At 40.7% G+C, this 23,050-nt stretch overlaps 2 protein-coding genes across 3 annotated transcripts; both read left to right on the top strand.

Annotated features, from left to right (window-relative positions):
• Positions 1-4,825: 4,825 nt before the first annotated feature.
• Positions 4,826-13,422, top strand: nfkbie (nuclear factor of kappa light polypeptide gene enhancer in B-cells inhibitor, epsilon). Its single transcript, XM_040018236.1, has 6 exons — positions 4,826-5,644; positions 8,781-8,883; positions 10,239-10,449; positions 10,744-10,832; positions 11,602-11,850; positions 12,551-13,422. The coding sequence occupies exons 1-6, from the start codon at positions 5,322-5,324 to the stop codon at positions 12,617-12,619; spliced, it is 1,044 nt and encodes a 347-aa protein (XP_039874170.1). The 5' UTR covers positions 4,826-5,321; the 3' UTR covers positions 12,620-13,422.
• A 1,972-nt stretch (positions 13,423-15,394) lies between these two features.
• Positions 15,395-22,648, top strand: slc35b2 (solute carrier family 35 member B2). 2 transcript variants are annotated; one of them, XM_040018233.1, is made up of 4 exons: positions 15,395-15,556; positions 19,277-19,464; positions 19,563-19,723; positions 20,741-22,648. In XM_040018233.1, the coding sequence occupies exons 2-4, from the start codon at positions 19,386-19,388 to the stop codon at positions 21,671-21,673; spliced, it is 1,173 nt and encodes a 390-aa protein (XP_039874167.1). In that variant the 5' UTR covers positions 15,395-15,556; positions 19,277-19,385; the 3' UTR covers positions 21,674-22,648. The 2 variants fall into 2 exon arrangements, with proteins under 2 accessions (XP_039874167.1, XP_039874166.1); XM_040018232.1 differs by lacking the exon at positions 15,395-15,556 and adding an exon at positions 17,086-17,375.
• Positions 22,649-23,050: the final 402 nt, after the last annotated feature.

Genomic DNA, 23,050 nt, shown 5'->3' on the forward strand with positions numbered 1-23,050 from the left:
TGCAAATATAATTCCCAGGTCATGTTTCCTTTTTTTGCAGCTGTTTTATTTCTGTGGGTTTTTGTTATGTATTGTTTGTGTATATTTGATATTCCCTGGATCTATCCATTTGGACTTTATATGGGTCAATAAATGTCTCTCTTTCGTTTTAGTCTGCCTATGTGTGCTGCATTTGGGTCCCTCTCTTCCACCCTGGACACCACCGCAGTTTGAAGACATGCTGTACAAGATGAAACACGAGACAGCGTTTGCGATGAAAAGTGTTTTAGTTAGACACTTTGGTCAGACTTTAATAGCTTTTATCCTACAGGAAGGAGCCATTAGAAAATAATTTCACTGTAGTCATAAAGGGATGGACACAATCGGCTACAGGCTGTGATGTTTAAGTGACGCTCAAGTGGCCAAAAGTGGCCCACGCCATTAGCAGCCTGAACTCTATATGCAAGGCAGGATAGATCCATGCTTTCATGTTGTTTATGTCGAGTTCTGACCTTGTCATCCAAGTGTCACAGCAGAAATCGATCAAAGCAGCCAAAATTTTTCCAATCTTCTGTTGTCCGGTTTTGTTCAGCCTGTGTGAATTATACACTCAGTTTCCTGTTCTAAGCTGACTAGAGTGGGCATCCGGTGTGGTCTTGTGCTGCTCTAGACCATCGGCTTCGTGGTTCTATGTCCTGTGGATTCAGAGATGCTCTTCTGCATACTTTGGTTATAATGAGTGATTATTTTGAGTTACTGTTGCCTTCCTGTCAGCGCAAAGCAGTCTCCCCATTCTCCTCTGACCTTTGACATCAACAAGGCAGTTCCACCCAGTGAACTGCTGCTCAAAGCATATTTTCTCATTTTCTTCTCTGTAAATCATAGAGATAGTTGCATGGGAAAATCCCAGCAGTTTCTGAAATACTCACATCAGCACATCTGGCACCAACAAACATACCATTTTCAAGGTCACTTAATTCACCTTTCTTCCCCATTCTGATGCTCAGTTTGATTTTCAGCTGGTCATCTTGACAATGTCAGCATGCCTAAATGCACTGAGTTGCTGTCATGTGATTGGATGATTCCACTTTTCATTTCAAATAAACTTCCTAAAGAACATGTGATGATTCTACAATAAAGTTGTATTTTAAATTCTTAGCAAATTAATCTCATCACTCCACCAAATATAGCTTTCAGACAAAAAGAAAAAGAGTACAAAAGTTCAAGTTTAAGCTGAGATATGGTTTACTTAATGCTATGAATAAGGAGAAGAGGGCAAAAAGACAGAATTGCCCCAAAGCGTTTGTCATTATTTCATTGTTTTTTGTGAAAGAAGAGACCATAAGAAGACCAAGTAGGGAAAACTGAATATTTATCCTTGCTTTTGTTGTGCACAGCCCTATTTAAACAAGAACACTTTCCTGTATGATCCTGGAACACTGACCTGTGTTTATCACAGAGCACAGTATGGACATTGGACTGGACTCCTGGTGTAAAGTGGAAAAAGTAAACACAACAGTAGAGAAAAACAGATGGTAACTCTTAACAGCACTAAATGCTTCCCTCTAACAGTCAGCATTGTTTTATGTTGTAGACTGTTTTCATCATGGACCTACCCCCCTCCCATTAAAGTACAGAAGCAGCTGTGTAAGTGAGCCCTCTAAAGGCCAAACCACAGGAAGCGTCTCAAAAAAGTAAAAGTAAAAATACAGATGATTAAAAAAGGAAAGCTCTGAATATTTTCTTCTGTTTATTTGACTGCATCAATCACAAAAGCATGCAAAACAACTACAGACTGACACTGTGAGCTCCTGCTGCTACAGACAGGACCCCTCAGCACATATCAGTAGCTGCTCATGTTTAATGTCTCCTCACTTTTAAATCCAGCAAAATGAGATTTATATAAACCAAGCTCTGGTTTTGCAGCTTCTTAGAAAAAGGACTAAAGCTCAATGAATAATAATGTGCTTGTGGTTTATTGTTGCTACCAGTGACAAGCCTGAAAACCGAGACTTCCGCTGTGGACTTCAAAAATAAAAGCCAGATGAACGGAGTATCACAGTGGGATGCTTGTTGTGTTCTGAATGAGTACATTAATGAGATTTGATACTTCTATGTAAGTCAGACTTAGATCCCATACTTAGATTATCACACTTTACTGTGATTGTGCTCTGAACCACGCTCACCTTTGAACTCCCCCGCTGTTTTGATACCAAATACACATCAATAAGGTTTCATGAGTGCACCTTGCACAGTTCCGAGTGATTGTTTTGACGCAGACAGACTCAGACTGATAAGCTCTTCTATCTCACCTAATGAATAGGCCAACAGGTTTATTTATAAAAAAAATCATAAATAAACACAAATTGGCTTTGTGTTGATCTTGTAAATGCACACCGGATGAAGGTTACTTTATATGGCGTCTTTCAAACAAAAATAATAGAACTTCCTTCCTTTCTATGCTTCAGATAACGCCCGTGGTCAAACTTTATTTTGATATCTACTGCACACATGTGAAGTTTGATGAGTGCAATGTTGCACACATGCTATTGTGGTGATATAATTAGTCCATGTAGAGACAAGCATACCTTCCAAAGTATTTGTAGCCTCTGTGGTAAATCGTATTGCACAGGGTGTCACCAGGATTACAAGTTGTGAAGATGTGAGTCCTGTATATGCTCCAAAAGGGCTTAAAGGAACATGTCATTGTGTTAGCAAGTTTTAGTTCTGTGGTCAGATTTTGCATACTTAATTGGTTTTATTGACAGTTGAGTATTTGTTTTGTTAAAGCAGTTCATTTAATGCTGTTTATGAAAGTGTGCATGGGCTCATGCATCATTCAGAGGCAGTAATAATCACACAACTCAAGCGGGGAATAATCACATAAACAAGTTGTTTGGTTTTTTGATTTTATTGTTTCATTTTTCGTTATTGTATGTGATGTTGCTGCTTTCAGTATCCCTGCAGCTGTGGTACACAGTGAAGACTAAGGTTCTCAGAACAACTGAGACTTAAACATCAAAAATTGGAAATGCAATCCAACACAGTTCATTTATTTGATTATATATTTACTGTTTTTTTATTAGCACACTAGACAAGGTTGATTTCATAGTGTGTGTGTGTGTGGGGGGGGTATTGTTATTAAGCATTTTGTATATTTCTTATTTTGCGCGTTTGTTGGCCTCATTGAATGTTGATATGAAAGAAACAGGGGTGTTTCCAGGAATCGTTAATGGGATGGAACAGGATAGAAGAATAACAGGGCAGGTTGGGTGGAAGAGGGGAGGCTGGAAATCAGAATATTTTATCAGAAGTAAATACAATTTGAGGCTGGTGTAGCTCTATGCCCTAATATAAATGATGTTATATGACAGACTCTTTGTGTAAGCGAATATCATGTTTCATATTTCTTAGCCTAAAGATGTATTCATGTTAGCCACAAAGTGAAATTTGCACTGGATGATGTGAATAGACACTAATCTGCACTAAAGGTATTTCAACTTTGCAAAAACCCATGAGCGGGGATTCTCCTGACACTGCCGACAGTCAGAAATGAATGATGAGCTTACTGAAGTCATTTGAGGGAAGCTGGAGTTTAATAGTTCAACTTTACTCTTAGATAAAGACCGATGGGGGAAAAGGAGAGGGTGTGGGAAAAGCTACTGATTGTACTCCTCCTTATCCCCTTGACTTTTGGGGTTTTTCCACTGTGACTGTGCAGCGAGGCATCAAAGTGCACTTAATGGAAAATGAAGATTATACAGAATCGTCCTTCTTCAGAATCATTATCATTTTTAAAAATAATAGTTATTAGTCGTTTCCTTATTTTTTATTAATGTGTTTATTACTTTAATCTCCAAATCCCTCCCAAATTACTGAACTTCTTCCACAATCTCATTCTTTCAGCCACTACCCAGACCTCGTGATTGTAGGTATCATGATTACATTAGACAACAGGTCTTATCTATGTTTAGCACTGTAAGATTAACAAGCAGTCATTTTTTTTGTGGGGGGGGGGGGGGGGGGCAGATGTCACCCTATGCCCCCCTCTGGACATGCCCCTGAAAATAAATTCCAGTAAGAGTTAGTCAGAAGCCTGCGAACTGTTACCATGTCATCCTAATAGAGCACTTTGCTCTCAGACTGCAGGTTTAATTGTGGTTCCAAGGATATTTAAAAGTAGAATGAGAGGCAGAGCCGTCGGGTTTCAGGCTACACTTCTGTGGAACCAGCTCCCAGTTTGGATTCAGGAGACAGACACTCTTTTGGATCAGGTGACCCTGAATCCCCCCTTAGTTATGCTGCAATAGTCCTAGGCTGCTGGGGGCTTCCCATACACTAAGTATTTCTTCTTCACTCATCTTTTTCACTCATTATGTACTCACACTCCACTTTGCATTTAATCATTAGTTATTACTAATCTCTGACGCTCTTCCATAGTATTTAGTCTTTTGTCCCGTCTTCCTCCGCTCGCTCTCAGAAGATGGTTGCAGATGACTGTTCCTCCATGAGCCTGGTTTCTTTCTTTTAAAGGGGAGTTTTTTTTAATTCCCAATGTCATCAAGTGCTTGCCCAGGGAGGTTGTTTTAATTTTGGGGTTTACCCTGTATTATTGCAGGGTCTTTACCTTACTCTACACCACTTGAGGAGACTGCTGTTGTGATTTGTGGCTATATTATTAATAAATGAACTTAACAAAAAAAAATGAGAAGACACGAAATGGAAAGTCATCAATGGGTATATATATATATATATGTAAAGCCTTAGATAGTGTGCTTTTATTTTGATAATCACAAAGTAATTCCGCTCTCACACCCGACTCTCCGGCGTTTCTGCGCGCGCGTGTTCGCGAGGGAACATACTGTGTGTGTGCGTTCGATCACGCCACTGGGGATTCCCCCGCGTGACAAAAACAGCTTTGCCTTTCACATGTCAGCTCTTCCCCTTCTCGCCTTTCATTGCTCATATGCTCTCCGCCTGGAGCTCACGCATTTACCGGATATTTAGTCGACGGGTAGTCGTTAGTGTCTCGTTTCACTCGTTTTAAACCCGATACACCATGTTTTCGAAACTTTTTAAAACGCGTTAAATCGGTAAAAAGTGAACGCCTCTTCCTACACAGAGGGCACAGTGTTGTCGGTTAATGGCATGATACGCAGCGGCTCGTTCCTCTGGTTTCACGAAGACTGTGCGGCGGTTATCACAGGTGTCACCGGGCTGTCCGGTCACATCACCGAGCACCGAGCGGCTACAGCGCCCGCAGGAAGCCTTTAAATCCTCGGGGAAGGCGGGAGGGGGAAACCCAGCGAGGCCACCATCATCATCACCACAGCAGCACTACCATGGCGAGCCATGACTGTACTAAAGAACACTTGCCGGAGGATAACCGCACAGACTCAGGCATTGAGTCGTACCGCTCCATAGTGAAGTCGGAGGAGCCCCGGGGGCCGAGCAATGACCTCAGCGGGCCGAGGGACAAGTTCTCCGGCGGGGAGGAATGGCTGGACTCAGCCTACGGTTCCTCGTCTCTCACGGTAGAGAGCCTGTCGGATATAGTGGAGGGCTGCACGATTTCCAGCAGCAACCAGCAAGTACAGAGCTCTGAACTCTCTGAGCAGGAGCAGGAGGAGAACTTGCTTACAACTATTACAGAGGATGGAGACACGTAGGTTTTTAATTGTTATTCATTTAATTTCCATCAAAAATTAAAAATTCTTGCTCATCTTGCTAGAATATTTGCTGAAAGGAATGCTGCTGCACGCTGGTGGGTGAATACAAACCTTTTTGCATTTTAACTGTTTCTCTCTTAGAGGTTTCACCAGCTTTTTTGGCACCCGTGATTTTTATCCTTAGTTGATATGGTTGGCAATATCCTACAGTTAGTTTGCACAAGCTCTTTATGATTATCATTTCCATTATCTAGTGATTTGTACATTAATGCCACCACATTAGTTTTAATTGGATCACTGCCTGATATGTAGTGATGGGGATTTATTAGACAATGTACGATTCAAAATGATTTAAAACAAGAAAAAAAGTATATATTTTTTTTATAATTGATGACCTGTAATTAGAGATCTTTTTGTGTATTTGCTCTAAGTATTGCACAGAATAATTTAAAGGTTACCAGAATAGTTGCTGGTTTAATTTTGAGCAGGGTAGTAGCTTCTCACTTTTTTTTTCTTCTTCTTCTTTTTTTTTTTTTTTTTTAAGTCTGCTGTAAGCTGATGAACTTAAAATCGTCATGAATGGCATTTCTACTGCAGCTGGAGTCTGTAAATCACATTAAATTTCAGGCACAGTTTTTCCCATGGCGATACAGGTTTTAAAGGGGATTTCATAAGAGTGTGATACTGCAGACTTTTATAATGAACTTTGTCCTTGTCGCATATGTGACCGGTCTCCATTGAGTTGTCGACTCTCAGTCAGAAAACAGAAGTGAAACAGATAGGTCTGGACTTCCCCCAGGCAGCACAGACAAAGCACATGCTGTGAGGTAGCTGTGTGGCCCGCTTTTCATCCAAGAAACTTGTTGATCAGGACAGGACAGTGTGTACGCATGTTTTCATTCCTCACAGGCTTCTTTCTTTCCCCCTTGCTTTTTTTTTTTTTTTTTTTTTTACTTTCTTCCCCCTTCGTTCTTCCAGACAGCTAAAAAAAATCATTTGCAACTGAGCAGCTTTTCGCTGCACTTCATTTCTCAATTTGAGTCAGTGAAACTTTTGCACACAATCTAAACACCTCAACCTCCACACACACACACACAACCTTATCAGCCCATGCAGACCTTCTTGTTTCTTATGTGACCCACTCATCTAGAGTTGCAGCGTCATCAACCAGCAGACCGATTTAATGAATCCTGCAGCCACGACCAGCCGGTGTGATCCTGATGTAGTCACATCACACTGCACAAGTGTTGTTGTGTCTCTGACCTCTTTTCATTTCCGCTTGCTGATTGTTGGGGCCACATGGTTTCATTCTCACACCCTAACTATAGATACCTGGTGGAGGGAAAAAAAAAAACACCTGAAACACACCACAGTGCATTGCTTCGACTGACAGAATCATGCAAACACTAATTTTCCCCTGTGGGATTTTTTTTTAAAAGTTCTTATTCATTCAAGTCTTACTCAAACCAGGAAGTCCCTTTCACACAAAGACATTTGCTGACAGGTTTATGTCAGTGCAGCTCCATCAGTCTGCAGACGTAGCTGACATTTAAGCATCACAAAAATGTAATGTGGCTTCTCGTGCAGTATCCTCTCATCTTAACCATTACTGGGGTACTCGAGCGATGGATTAACACTCACAAGCAGCTTTGTATTTTTACATTTATTTTCATTTTCTCTACAGTTTTTGGGAATTTTACATTCCTAGAAATGCACAAGGAATCATGCACTTTGTCACCTGCAGCCTTCCTAATTTACTCACAGTGAGAAATGCCCCACGTCTGTTTCCTCATTGCTTCTTCTCAAACAGCCCAAAGATATTTAATTCAGTGGAAAAAAAAAGCCAACTTATATGCTTAATCGGTGTTGATAATAGTAAAGTAGTAATACGTTTTATGTATTTATGGCAGTAACTACAAGAAATGCTTTTTCCCCTTGTTTTGTGCCAAAAATAAGCGTAAAATATTGTCACCTTTTTAAAATAAACCTGATGCAGGTACTTTATCTTTTTTTTTCTTTTCTTTGTTTCTCAGTGTCAGTAGCTGCAAACAAAATGTTCAGTTGCATGATTAATCCTTATAGATTTCAATAACTGATCACTTTAAAAAAGCAGCTGTATTATCGCTACCGCTGCACATTAGTTTTTTGAAACGCTGATATTTTAAATTTGTGACTAAATAAAACTGAATTCTTTTTTTTCCCCCCTTTGGTGTGGGTCTTTTGAAATAAAGTAACCACATTTACCATTTAACAAATCGATAAATGCCACGTTGTTTACTACTTTGTATAATTAGACATGTGGCACTGTAAGTGTTCAAAGCTGAGTGTACAGCGAGACGTCGTGGGAACTTTTGATCCCACTCTGTCTGCGTCTGAAGCAGCCCGCGGCGTCCAGCTTTGGGTTAAATGACATTTACTCTGAAAGCAGAACGTCTCGCTGCTAAACTAACAGAGAAGTAACTGCTGCGGCGAATCGTGCAGCAGTAAAACATCAACGCTTCAAGCCCGTAAGATAAAACCTGATGTCCGCAGAATTTGGACTCAGCAGTGAGTTTAAAGAACTTGAAGCCTCAAACTTTGATTTTAATCTGTTAAGATCCCTTTTCCAGATGGGGCCCTCGCTATGTTGCTGTTGAGTCTAAATTAAGCACTAATGCACAGTTCCATTTCCTGCTTTGCGCACACATTTGTTTGCTACAACTTCCCACTGTGTTTTTTTTGGGTGGCGTGCTTTTTGTTTTGTTTTGTCTTTTGCTGTAAGCGTTTAAACTGAAGCCTGTGCGATTATATCTGCTCACAGATGTTTGATTTTTTTTTTTTTTTTTTTTTTTAAACCACCAGCACCTTGCTGTGCTGTCTAGAATTTTTTTTGTATTGCTCAATACCCCAACGACTCAGTCTTGCCATTCAGCCCACTAAGTGTTACATTTCGAGGTAGTCTCTTGAAATGAATACCGAGGAAAATTGTTAGGCAACATTTGTTGAAATTCACAGCGCTGCTTTTTTTTTTTTTTTTTTTTTTTTTTTTTGAGGGGGGGGTAAGTTGCTCAATTTGAGATAAAGTAGGGCTGCAGATTTTTCCAGGCATAACGGTTAATGTTCATCTTCTCTTTTTCTTTCTCACTCCCGTAGAATCCTGCATTTAGCAATTATCCACGAAATATCACCACTTGCTAAGGAGTTGATACAGATATTCCCAACAGAAGTCCTGGACATCCAAAATAATTTATATCAGGTAGGTACAACAGGTCCTACAAGTTGCTTCTGCTGGAATTTTTTAATCCACAAATACTTCCTCATCTGCACCTTGATTGTGGAAGCGGTGGCTTTATTTATATCTCTGTACTTCCAGAGAACTCTTGTTCCTCTTTATTTGCAGTCCGTCCTCACTCGGGGACGTCACTGTGGGTGGTTCCAGTGTTAACTCATAAGGGACTTTGAATGGAAACTCCCCTCCTCTACTTCATGTAGAAATAGAACCACAGGGAGCTGTGGAGTGTATCCTTGTGTGGATGTGGGTGGAGGAGTTGTTCCAGTCCTTCAAGAAGTCCGACCAGAGACTTAACTTGAACTTGCAGAACTGTCAAAAGGAAACATGTGAAGTTGAGACTCAGCACTTCATGTAGTGACTCAGTTAGCTCTGTGCTGGGCTCTTTTGGTTTCCTAATTTCCTCTTAGTAGTCATTCTAAGATTTCACATTTGGACACATTACCAAGAAGAAATTTGTTTGCAACCCAGGGGGTTTAAAATAAAAATGCATCTTTATTTCTGAAGGAAAAGGAAAACAAATGGATTAGGGATTTTTGCCATATTTTAACACGTGGTCCTGTGAGTACAGTCTCGCAGCAAAATTCTGTTAACAAAAAAAAATTGCAAAACACATTAAAAAAAAAAAAAAAAAGAGAGGGAGAGACAGCACTATCATACTCTACACCTACAGCAGTCTCAGTAAACCACAGTGCAGAGTAACCGCATCACTTGTTGTGGATTAAAGATAAAACTCAATTTCTCGGAAAGGGTTTTCTCTTTTCCTCACTTGTACCTGAATGCAGCAGGTACAGGCCTGCGCTCTGGGGATTTTCAAAGGGAACTATTAGACTTTTACCTATTTCCTCTCATATTTATACCACTTCAGTAATGGGTGCTCACATTAAACATGTCAAAAGTTTGGTATAATGAGGTCGGTAATCTCAATGAGCCGAAATTTTAGTGAAGCTTTGGATTACTCTAACGTTCAGAATCATCATTCATGCTAAGCTACTCTACTAGAGTCCAAAAATAATAATGAGGAGTTAGAAATGAGGATAAGAGCATTCTTGGAAATACAGGGAAGCTGCAGCTGTGAAGGAGAAGTGACAGGGTATAAGGACAACAGCTGAAGAAATATATAAGACCACCATCAACCTGTTATTGTCAGTATGTTTGATGAATCAATGGACAGCTAGTATTTTTTTTTTTGTGTCTTTGCTTAATATCAACTCAACATTTTAGTAGATTATTTAACATCTCAACTTAAATATGAACTTCTGACGTGTTGTTGTTTATATTGACCAGAGACACACAGGTAAAGTTTTTGTTTTGTTCCTCAGAGCCCTTTGCACCTCGCCACCTACCTAAACCTGAGAGAGGTGGTGCAGTGTCTGATGGAGAAACAGGTCAGCATAGAGCTGCAGGACCAGGACGGGAACACGGCGCTCCACGTGGCCTGCCAGCACGGGCAGTTAGAGTGTGCAACCGAGATGACCAAAGACGTTTCTCCCAGCAAGTTGGCTCCGGTCCTCGAGACCCAGAACTGGAGAGGTGAGGGGAAAACAGTCATGGCTGCTACTAAATCTGTTTATGCGAGTTTTTATGCATTAAAGTCAAAAGTTGTTTTATATTTAACTAGCTTGTCTTTCCCTGATGTCCTCCTAAAAGATACATGAGGATTTTCTTGGACAGTAGCAGAAGAAATAACGCCCACATTTAGCATTGATGTAGAACATGTTTTGTGTTGTATCGATACAGTGTTGGTCTGTATTGAAGTTTGTAAAAACTGTTTGACCTAAAAGTGAGCTCCACATTGCAGATTTCAGACAACATTTGTAATTTCAGGTCTTGGCTGTCTTCACTTGGCTGCACTGAACAGGCAACATGAAATTATGAAGCTCCTGATCAAAAAGGGCGCAGATCTGAATATACAGGTTAGTCTGTGGATCCCCCCCCCCCAACTCAATGCATCATATGAGCTGTATTTGTGTAATTAAGTTTTGCATAAAGGTAGAATTCACACTAAACAGAAAGCCTTTTTTGCACTCGTGTAATTCAGCCTGAAATGATCACAAACAGTGCAGCTCCACTTGCAGACTTCAACTCATAACACTGAAAAGGAAAAGGAAAAGGACCGGATGAAGAGTTTGTTTTTGTGGAAGCAAAGCTGCAATCTTTATTTATTTTTTTCCCCTAAGAGGGCTTTCCGTACTTGTTTAATCCAGTCATATGTCTGCATTTATAATCACATACGTCCTGTTTAAACTGTGTTTACCACATCGGGACCTTATGTTGTGTTCCTATCATAAATCAGCTGCACCTGTGCAATGCTGATAGTGATATGAGCTGAGCTCGGGGCTTCCTGCAGGATTCAGTGAGACATAATTAGATTTGAGATATGATTAGGTCAGACTAGCCGGCCGCTCTTAACTTTCTATTGATGGTAGGGAACGTGGCAGTCCCGAAACCACCCCAGACATTCCTCTTAGTTTAAATCAGTGGCCTAACATATCAGTCTGCCTCACGTCCAATGTATTGAATTATTCATTATTCTAATTAGAATGTACTTTGACCTTTTTACTAGCTGATTTCAAGAATGTGGAATTGCAAAAATAAAACTGTGAAACTGTTTAAATTTCATAATGAATTTCTGCCCTTTTTGTGGAATTTCTCATCGCTTTTCTTCGTCCGCTCCCCTCGTAGGAAGGAACCAGCGGCAAAACGCCTCTTCACCTCGCTGTGGAGCTGCATGACATCACATCTGTGAAGCTGCTGCTCGGCAGCCGAGCCAACGTGGACGCTGCAATGTTTAATGGCTGCACACCCCTGCATCTTGCGGTGGGGAGACAGGACGCCACCATCGCCACCATCCTCTGTCAGAATGGCGCCGACAAAATGCTGCGAAACATGGAGGACGAGACGGCGTTGGATTTGGCTGACGGCAATGATGATGTAAGCAAATATTAAGGGTTGAAATGCACTGTTGTACATATTTTAAATAATAAGACTTAAATCCCCCAAAAAAAACCACAAAACAAAACCAGCAATATGTATGTCTTGCAGACTTTCAGTGGTAACTGTGCACTAACTCAACGCACAAACCTAATCTGTCAAGCCTCCTCCTACTGCCTGACTGAACTCATTCTTCGTTTACTCTTTAAGTGGTTTAAAAGTCTGGGGCACTCAACGACCCCCCCCCCAAGCAATAGTGCACATTTTAAAACAAACACAAACTGCAACAGATGTTATAGCCCCTATAGAGTCTTGACGTCAACATCATGTCAGGCTGGGTTTACCCTGAACATCACTAAGCTACCAGTTCAGAATAACCTACCAAAGCATACAAGCAGGGGACCTGGTACTCTTTTAAAAAGCAGAGTAGTCACAGCAGAAGTGGATTTGGTTCATTTGTTTTCATTTATTTTACTCCAGTTTGTATGAAGCTCACAGACAAACACTATTCATGGTTTCAATTTTGACCTCTTGTGCTCTAAATGCTCTGCTTAGTTCTGGGTTTCCTAGAAAGACATTTAGATAAGGGATAAGTCATCTGTACGGCAGCGCTTGTATAAATGCTGTTCTCTGGTATTTTTTTCTAATCATTATTTAAGGATCAGTAAAGTTTGACCTGCTTCTTGTTCTTGTCTTTCAGATTCTGGCTCTATTTCCTTTTGATGACATCCAGATCTCTGGAAGGTCGTTGGTTGGCGTGAAGTTTTGAGCTGAGTCACGGGCTGAACAACAGTCCTCTAATTGTCTGGAGCCTCACTGCAGCTCATATAAATAAAAATTTTAAAAACCTATATTTTGAGCTAACATTGTTGATTAGTATACATATGCTTAGACAAGTATGTGCACAGTATAAATCTCACTTCGCTCTGATTAAACAGAGTAGTACCGCTTAATTGAAAGATTTTACAAGCTTGGTTATTTTGCTTCTTTCCGCATGCCTCTGGAGATGGTTGTACTCAGCTGTAAAACCCCACCTCACTGTGAGTACCAGACTGTCTCTAAACCTGTTCAGTGCCCACAAAAAAAAATCTACCTCTTTATCATTTTGACCTGGTTTCAGTGGCTACAAATAGAGTATGCAAAATGCATAGTTTCGGTTTCTCAAACTTTATCAGTGACTTTGCATTGAAATTGAAGTAAGTTTTAATTTTTTTAATTTTGTTTTTAACTCTGAAAATGTGGCCTTTCACTGTAGTGCATAAAAGAGATTTTTGGAAGAATGCAATCAGAGGTGTGAACAGATATTTAAAAAAATGTAAATCCTGCAAAAACAAACTATTCTCATCTCTGCTTTTGCTAAAAAAAAAAAAGTGACAAGTGGTTAAAAATGTAATGTATATAACAGGAAATGCAGCTTGATCTTTTTGATTTGTAGTTTTTGTTTTTTGCTTGAAATAGTGAAACTATTTATCTCAACCTAGCTTTCATCAGCAGAAACTGTTCTTTGTGTAATTACACTGGCCTGTCTAGTTAAGAGTTCATTTATTTTGTAATAAAAAGACAGGAAATTCATGAATGTTGTGTCTTTTTTAATTGCAAAAACAGTCATGGTAAAGGACGTGTTTAATTTTGAAGGTTTTACATATCAGCACATAATAAAAAAATAATCAGATCTTAAAATTAGCTGAATACAGCTTCAGATAAACTACAAAATGTGGCACGGTTTCATTATTTATGTGTGGAAAAACTAAGTACAATCTGACGTCTTTAGGAACTAAATAGATAAACAGCAGCCAATCAAGTAAACTTTAACTGAGCACGGGCAAGTGTAAGCACCTCTATGAAAATAGAAGCTTTGGTAATTTGCTGCTCTGAAACTTTAGGGTGTGTGTTAACATGATGACAGAGGAGGACAAATCTGGGAAGGATTATACAGCCATTTCTTCACAACTGTGCAGACCAGCTGTCAAGCACAGTGGTGGAGGAGTCATGATTTGAGTTTGTTTTGCACTCACTGAGTCACCTGTAAAATCCTCTGTTTACCAAAGTATTCTAGAGCCGAACATGACACCATCTGTTCAGCGGTTAAAGCTTATTCAGGACAATGATCTCAAGCGCAGCAGCAAATCTACAACAGAAAAGAATCAAGGGAGTGCAATGGCTGAGTCAAAGTCCAGACCTGAACCTGCCAAATGCCTAGGCGGGGCCTAAACGAATCCCCACAGACCTCCTGAGGCAACGTTGTAAAAAGGGAGAGGCAAAATTCCTCCGTAACGATGTGAGCGGGTGATAGTGAAATAGAAACAAAAATGCTTCTACAAGTTATGGAATCATGGGGAATACCGAATTTTTCACATGCTGCCAGTATGCCACGTGTTGCTGTTCATCTGAGGCTGTTTACCTAATTTAAAACCTGATTTAAAAACTGGATTTTTTTAATGTCCTCATATGTAAAACCGTAGAATTGAAAGAGGGTGTCCTATCTTACTCAAGCATGCATCTCTATCTAATGTGTGCACGTGCACAAGCCTGACACGGTTTACCAACGGTCTTACATGTGCAATTCCAAGTTGTTGAAAGCCTCAAAAGAAGGTGTTTCAAATACGCACAGAGACAGGTGATGCAGATATATTTTAGCTTCCACTTAAATGAAAGTAAAGATGAGATGATTAAATGTTATGTTGTACAGGAATGCTCCTACAACAAAAAATCAGCTGACTGGAAACATGGTTTATTTTTGTTTTCCTGTAAGTGGCTTCTTCCTTGTGGGTCTTACAGTACAATGACTGGTGGAACTGTGGAAATTCCAGTTGGTTGGATTTCTATTATAAACACATTACCCACCGCAGAACAGGTTCACTTCATGTTCATACAGGTATACTGACCTGACTAACTACCTGGCAATTACAAAATTACTTTCCTTTGACCAGGTAAACATGACAGCAGAAGCAGTAGCAGCAGATTTGTCTTTATCTATTTCCTGGTCAAATTAGCTGTACGGTTGCAAAGCACAACTCAAGTTTTATATTGAATATAACAGTTAATTTTATGGGATTTTCTCATCTTTCATTATCACATGTGCACAAACAAAACTTATGGCAACAGCTACCAAACCGACAAACCTCTGTGGTCAGTAGCTAGAACAGAGTTATGAAACTATACCAGTCTACTTCTCCATTCAAGTGTAATCTGGAAAACTGATACTGTTGTGTTATGTACAGTAAAGACCATGCTAGTGCTGCAAAAGGTTTTAAAAATGGTGTGTTCAAGTCATGTATTCCGCTCTGTGCGATCCTTCTCAATCAACATCTATGATGATAGTATGCGTAATACACTCAGCAGGTCAATTATCTCATCAGGTCTGACTAATACTCCTGGAAATAACATTTCTTTCTAATGGAATGCCGGAATTTCCATTCTTGCAGACATCCACCTACGTGGGATATTATTCAGATAAATATATCAGCTGCTGTTATGTGATATCTTGAAATGCGGTTTCTCTGTAATATCTTGGTTTAGTTAATGATTAGCTGCTGTATTGAATTTTTTTTTTTATGACGGCATGTCTCTCTTCACTTTTGCAGTCAGAAGGAAACAAAGACGAGACAAACGTTGGAGGAATTACTACTGAGGTGTAGTGGAACAAGGGCACACATTCCCCTGCGTGAAAATAAAAGGAATTCCTTACTGGTGACCTGTTTTAGAAGTGAGTCAGGGGTACGGCAGGCACTGTGGCGTCGTTGAAGAAGCAGCTCAGATGTGTTTATCAGCAACAATGACAGCAGCCTATTTAGATGCTCACTCACTGGCATGAAGGAAGTGCTTTACTGTGCACGTGTTTATGAAGTAGGATTCATTTGAAATGCCTCATGCATAAGGCTTTCCAGCACAGCTTAACCTTCTTCAGAGATGCATGGAGTGGATGTCTTGGTTGTCTGGGCCTTGTTTACTGTCTTTTATACTGGAACTCTTCAAAAACTATATATATCTTTACATTTTAATCATTTTTTCTTATATATAAATATAAAAACGGTATGTCACGTCTTATATGCGATGCTTCATGTTTCCAAGAAACGGGAGAAATGAGTCATTACATGTAAAGAAGAGAAGATCTGTTTGCTGCTTTTGCATTTATTTGTATTTACTTACATATCAATAAAAATAAGGACTGTCATCCAGACAGTCATGTCTATGAGCAGGGGGGGAAAAGCCAAATTAAGAAACACAACAACAGCTTAAAAGTTTAGACTATGAAGATTTTCAGACACTGAGCAGTGGGAAGCACTGGCATCAAAGTAAAGACCTGTATCTTTACATTTTAATCTTTTTCCCCCCTGTTTGTTTGTTTGATTCATTTTCAAAGATCTGAATCTTTGGATTGTTAATTTTCTTATGTTATGCATTTACATTTACACCACAAATATGATATGTTTTGGTCCAAATTTAGGTATTTCTTTAACTAGAGCAGATAATTATTTCAGGCTCATGTGCCATCTTATAGATATGGTATATTTATACTTTAAAATGTGACAAATAGTATGTATGTCAAGCTTTAAAATGAATAACACGGAGTATAGAGTAGAATACTTCCAAACTATAGCTTCCACCATCTGGTGGAAAATCTTGGCCCAAAGAAGATTTCAATATTAGATTGGTTGAGAAACTTGTGCTACTGTTGGCCAAAGAGGAGAGGGGGAAAGAAAGGCAAGAGTGTGGAAGTGAGTTTAATTACTTCTGGAGTTAACCATCCAAAGCAAAGGACAATGCACAAGAGAAGTGCAGGAGAGAGTGCAAGCAAGGTGGAGTGAGTATAAATGAGTGTCAGGGCTGAGGATTGGCTCAGGATAAGTGTCAGCAGCAATAGTATGAAAGTTTACAAGACGATGATGTAGACAGCAGCACTGATAAAAAGAAGGCTGAGCTGGAAGTGGCAGAGCTGAAGATGGGCGTAACCAGGATGGACAGGATTAGAAATGAGTAGATCAGACTGACAGCTTAGGTTGGGCTATTTGGAGACAAAGAGAGGCGAGGCTCAGGTGGTTTGGACATGTGTGCAGGAGAGATGGTGGATATACTGGACAAAAGATCACCATGGTGAAAATTCATGGCATTCCAATCACAATAGTTGATCACAGGGCTATGGTGGGCCCACTCAGTGCCCTGCTGTCTGTGCACGTCATAGCCCAACAGCTCTGCAGTTCCTCCTCCACACCGACAGGGGTCAGGGCCGCCGGGAGGGCGCCGTTATCTCTCGCCAGCATCCTGTGGTGATGCTGCTGAGTAAAGAGGAGGTGGCCTTTCCTGCTAAAGTGAACACATCGGCTATTGAGGAAAAGTCGAAGACCTCTGATCTAAAGGCGACTAGCCTGAAAGAAAACAGCATCTCATTATTTAGCCATTTTTCACCTGGCGGACCCACGGGGCTTCATGGTGTGTCACAGCGGGGACGCTTGAGTCTGTCGGCGTGTGTGCTACGCCGGGTGTCGGCCACGGAGTGCAGGGAAAATGCCTTCTTTCTCACGGAGGTAATATTTTTTCAGACAGAAGTGTAGCTAACTGGGAAAATGTGTCACGCTGAAGATGAGTTTGAGGTATGGGCTCATTCAGCTCACGGTGAACCTTTCTGTGATGCAGCCTTACGGGGGCAGATTTTTGAAGCTGTAAGCAGCCTACGGAACTGGTATTAGCTTACACTAATTTAGCAACTAACGGTCCGACCTAAACACCCTTTCGTTTGCCAGCCTTTACCATAAATGGGTTAATTTAGTTTTATAGCGAGTGAGAGAGAGAGAGTCCGCTTTTTCTGTACAGTAGACGGCCGTTTGATAGTGGGCGTGTCTGTCTGCAGGCAAATATGTTGAAATATGTTTCATATCTAAGTCAGTTTACTGCAACTAACCCAAGAGTTATGTGTGCATTCATTAAAGGTTTAATAAATGGTTCCAACACCTATGGAAAAATACCTAATACTGGTACAAGTATTGGTGTTTTTCCACTCTACACTTTCTACATCTACCCCACCAGCCTTTTTTTTTTTTTAGCAACTTGGGAGAAACAGTTCCGTTATTGTAATGAAGACCTGTTGCTCCAGTTTTAGTGGTACATATATGTGCACACGTCAATCTAAACAAGTGCTCATTTTCTCTGTTTGTGTGTCTATGGCGTAGCAGCATGTAGGATGGCTTGTCTGGTGCAGTGCATTCCTTCATGTAATAAGCTTCTTGTTCAGGGCCCAGGTCTCCCTGCAGTAGGCTATTGGCTGACCAGGGCGCTGCAGAGTCCCAACACAAAGAGGCTCTGTGTTAGCCGGGCTCACAGGCCCCCACAGGAGGAGGCCCTGCCTCACTCCAAATGGGATACATCTCAGTGCTGTTGTCGGCAAGGAACACACCTTTTCACAGGAAGCCTGAGTTTCACCACAGGTGTCCTTTAGTCATTAGTAACACTTAAGCTGTTTGTGGGAATGGGTGATGAAGCACATCTGATGTCTTCACGGCTCAGTTAGCAAGTTGGTTGTTTTAACTGATTCTGTCAGCTCATTTCATCATCCAGTGCTCTCATGCTGTAGCCACAACCACACTACACTATGCTTGATGCTTTATTATTATGTTATTAGCTTGGAAAAAAGTTTTAAGGTGGGATTTATGGCTCTGGAGGAGGTTTTCTGAAAAAACTGCCCTATTTATTTAATAAAAAAATGTTTTAACATGCTACAAACTGCATTTAAAAGATAGCAAGTTAAGTTTATAACTATTTTCAAGAGAAAGCTGCTTTTTTAAAGGATGCTGCAGAGTTAAATGCACAGAGAGTGGTAAGTTGCCCCATAGTTTTGGAGCTCAGGTCTGGAAGGAAGGCAGAATCCCCCTTAGTTTCAGAGAAAGGGAGATAATTGAGGACTTGATAACCCAGTTTGGAGAATAAGGGTGTAGTGGTTCCGTCATATAGGTGGATCTGTAAATAGACAGATCCACCTACAGACAGACAGATCAGGGAAAGATAATTAATTAAAGATATTGTGAAGATGCATAATGTGATGGTGTTTTCTTCTACAGTATTCGTCAGTTTAATCAAACCTTCACCCAAACTGTGCTCGGGGACAAGGTCGCATATGTCATTTTACGGGCATGTTTTCATTTTTGCTAAGAATCGCTACTCCGTGTAGAGGATTGATTAGATTTTAATGAAAGTGCGTGAAAATTGAATAACCATTGCAATGCTCACAAATTAGCTTTAATTTTAGATGCTTAAATGAGCAGACATAAACAACATTTGTGTATTGTTCATTTAATATTTATCATCAGCCTTGTTAAAATATAAAGTAATGTAAGCTGTCTTGTTTATGTGTATAAGCTGTAATCACCAGCAGACTCTCATTGATATTGTTTCTGTTATGTAGCCTGATTGGTAGTTTTGTGTCACCCTGTAGGATTTGGCCTGCACTCGTGTTGCTCCTGTTCCCTTCCGCTGTGACTGCAGAAGAGCCTTCGCTGCTGGATGGCTGGCACGATGTCTGGCTCTTCCGCTTTCTCGTCAACATGCTGGGATACTCAACCATTATCATCCCTGGCTACCTCCTCATTAGCTATTTCAAGCGCACCAATTATGCAGAAACAGGTTCGGGTTTTGAGAGAATTTTACTGTCTTATTTTTAAATGCACGAAAGCTGCTGATCTAAAACTCATTGGGCTTTTGTCTTTCTCACCTTTATTTAGGGAGTGGGTTTTGCTTTCCTCTCATAAAGACCTGCGTGTTTGGAAACGAGGCCAAGACCAGCTTGTTGGATGACACGTCTGCAGCAAGCAGGAATGAGGCTGATTCGGGTTCAACACTCAAACAGGCGTTAAAGTTAATTTTTTGCGCTGCCGGACTTCAGGTATCCTCCCCCAAAACCTTCAGTCATTAATTGCATATGCTAATGCTACCACATTATGTCCTATTTCTGAGGACCCAATGTTTGGAGGTTGAAGTATGCCACTGTTTGTCGATACTGTATTTAGAGCAACATCCAGCACAGTGCAGTACAGCAATAAAGGTACTGATCCATGCAGACAAATTAGTTATTTACAAGATTTTCAAGGAGTGAAGGTTGTATAATTCTTTTTTTTTTTTAAAAAGGCGGCATGATGGTAACGTCGTCACAGACCAGTCGTACTGGATACTTTGTTCTCTGCCTTCATTGATAACAGAGCTCACTACAGGCAGACCGGACATCCTCAGATTAAAGCAGATCGCAAACACGCCACACCTGCTGGACCATAAATTTCACTTGTGTTGAATTAGACTGGCGACCGGGGATGGCTGCTTAGGGTGTGCCCGCCTCTCACCCAGTGATAGCTCAGATAGGCTCTCCTCTTTGTTTAAAAACAGAGTGACCGTAAGCCCACTCCAGTGTTGTCTGAGTGACTTTAAAACAACACTGGAGTGGCTTTGGGATAACTCTTGAGTGGCACAGTTGAACCCCCTTCTCAAACAGAAACATACATCGCTGGTGAGATCTCAAATTTCTGACACTCATCTTCCATTGTGATAGCACTTTAGATACTCTGCAGTCAAGAATGGCAAAACATTTCCAAAAACGAGGTGTACAAAACTTCAAAGCTTCAGCTAAGTACTCAGTAAAGGGCCTGAATACTTCCGCTTTCCTTTCAATATACAGGCAGTGAGTTTATAATAGGGGAAATGATGGATTTAATTCAGACATTGACAGTAACACGGTTAAATGTAAAAAGAGTAAAGGGTTTGAGTAGTAGTAGTGTGATTCCTGCTTTTAATACTACAGTGGCAGAAACTGGGGTCAGAATTCACACCACCTGAAATAACTCTTTTAACGCTCTTATTTGATAAAGTGATTTAACTCAGTGTTAAGAATAAACTTCTTTTCTTATCTTAGGTTTCATATTTGACATGGGGAGTCCTCCAGGAGAGGGTGATGACTCGTTCTTACGGAGCCGCAACTACAGATCAGGAGGGAGAGAAATTTAAGGACTCGCAGTTCTTGGTCTTCATGAACCGTATCCTTGCTCTGACTGTGTCGGGCATCTGGTGCGTCATGTTCAAGCAGCCTCGCCATGGAGCACCCATGTACAAGTACTCCTTCGCCTCGCTCTCCAACATCCTGAGCAGTTGGTGCCAGTACGAGGCCCTCAAGTTCATCAGTTTCCCCACTCAAGTCCTGGCCAAGGCCTCCAAAGTCATTCCTGTCATGCTCATGGGCAAGATCGTGTCCCATAAAAGCTACGAATACTGGGAGTACTTCACTGCTGTGCTGATCTCGGTCGGCGTCAGCATGTTTTTGCTCTCAAGCACAACTGACAAACATCCATCCACCGTCACCACTTTCAGCGGGGTCATCATCCTCATCGGCTACATCGTCTTCGACAGCTTTACCTCCAACTGGCAGGACAACCTGTTCAAGTACAAAATGTCATCAGTGCAGATGATGTTTGGAGTCAACCTGTTCTCCTGCCTCTTCACCGTCGGGTCGCTGCTGGAGCAGGGTGCCTTCTTTGAGTCGTTGGGTTTCATGACCCGCCACTCCGAGTTTGCCTTTCATGCCGTGCTGCTGTCCGTGTGCTCGGCATGCGGTCAGCTCTTCATCTTTTACACTATCAGCCAGTTTGGTGCTGCCGTCTTCACCATCATTATGACCTTACGGCAAGCTTTCGCCATTCTTCTCTCGTGTTTCCTTTACGGTCACACTGTTACCTTAGTAGGTGGCTTTGGTGTCGTTGTAGTGTTCCTGGCACTTTTCCTACGGGTGTATGCACGTAGCCGTATGAAGTCAGGTCGGCGGGGAGCGCAGCCGCTTGCACAGAAGGTGTAGCGCTCCAAACTGGGAACTAAGACCACGTTTTCTGTGGTGCTATTTGTCTATTTGTGTGCATCTTTCTTTCTTTTATTAATTTTTTTTTACCGTTCAGTTCTTTTTAATTTTATTTTTATTAGCAATGGTACAGAAAGGGATTCTGCAGTTTTTACTCTTACACCAAGGTACCCCCAAGGGGTTCATGTGATTCGTTAGGTCAGAGAAGTTTTGAGTGCCTGCAAACTGCCTCTTCAGCTCTTTGTTATCTTTTTTTTTTTTCCTTAAACCTCCATACGTTGCCCATGCATCCAGTTTAGGGTTTCTATGACCATGGAAAATGTACGAGTTTAATAGCTAGGCATTATTTCCCAAGCGTTACTGATATTGTCCCTTATTTAACTTTATCCAGGCTAATGGCACCATTTGTTGGGTTATCCTTCAGTCGCAGCAGCCAGATGTTTATCTATCAACCTATTGTGTTGGAGAGCAGGGGTCTTTATGTGGCTTAAGATGGTGTCAAAACATGTTGCATACATTTTAGTTTAATTTAAAATATATTAACATGTCACATAGGCTAGCATCAGTTAGGGTTCAGGCAGACAAAATTCTGGGTCATAATGAAAGAATCAGATGCTGCTGTGGGTTGTTTTAGATTTTTTTTTTCCACACTATGTTTTACTTAATGTTTTGAACTTTGGGCAAAAAAAAATGTATAAATATATATATATATATCTTAAATCAGTTTTTTCAAGCCAACTTGTCAGTTGTGTACTTTTGTAAAAGGACTGCTTTGATGTGAATGTTTGGGGAACACTGAATGGATGATTCTGATGCCTCATTGCTGTCACAAATGATGTGAAGATACTGTAGACCCAGGGGTCAGTTTGCAGAACGGAGTGCATACAAGGGAAATGCAATGTAACTGGTACCTTGTTTTTATCATTCTACTATTTCCTCTGGTAACTGGATTAATATTAAAATAACTTAATACTATCAAGTGTTTTGCAGTGATGTTTACATTGTTTTTATTTAACCAGAGGAGACTGAAAAGAAGGTAGTAACATCTGGAGAAATCGAACCAGCCATGTCGCCAAAGAGTTATTGGACGTCACCTATCATTTTTCCTGTTAGGCCTCAGCCCGACATTCAATGGCATTGACCACAATCTTAGAACCTGGTATTTACAAGGAGTTCATTGCAATGGTTGGTTTTTTGTGTAAATGAGCAATTTCTTTGAAGCTATCATTTTTATCAAATTGGGTAAAACCAGGTGAAAAATACAAAAAGAAACTAAATGGAATTATACCTTTTTCAATCAAATACAATGCACGCAAAGAAAAACTTTGCGTGCATTGTATTTTTTTGGACCATGAGGTGCACCGGATTATAAGGTGC

Source organism: Simochromis diagramma, unplaced genomic scaffold (genome assembly GCF_900408965.1).
Source record: "Simochromis diagramma unplaced genomic scaffold, fSimDia1.1 OVJJ01000802.1, whole genome shotgun sequence".
NCBI classification, from domain to species: Eukaryota; Metazoa; Chordata; class Actinopteri; order Cichliformes; family Cichlidae; genus Simochromis; species Simochromis diagramma.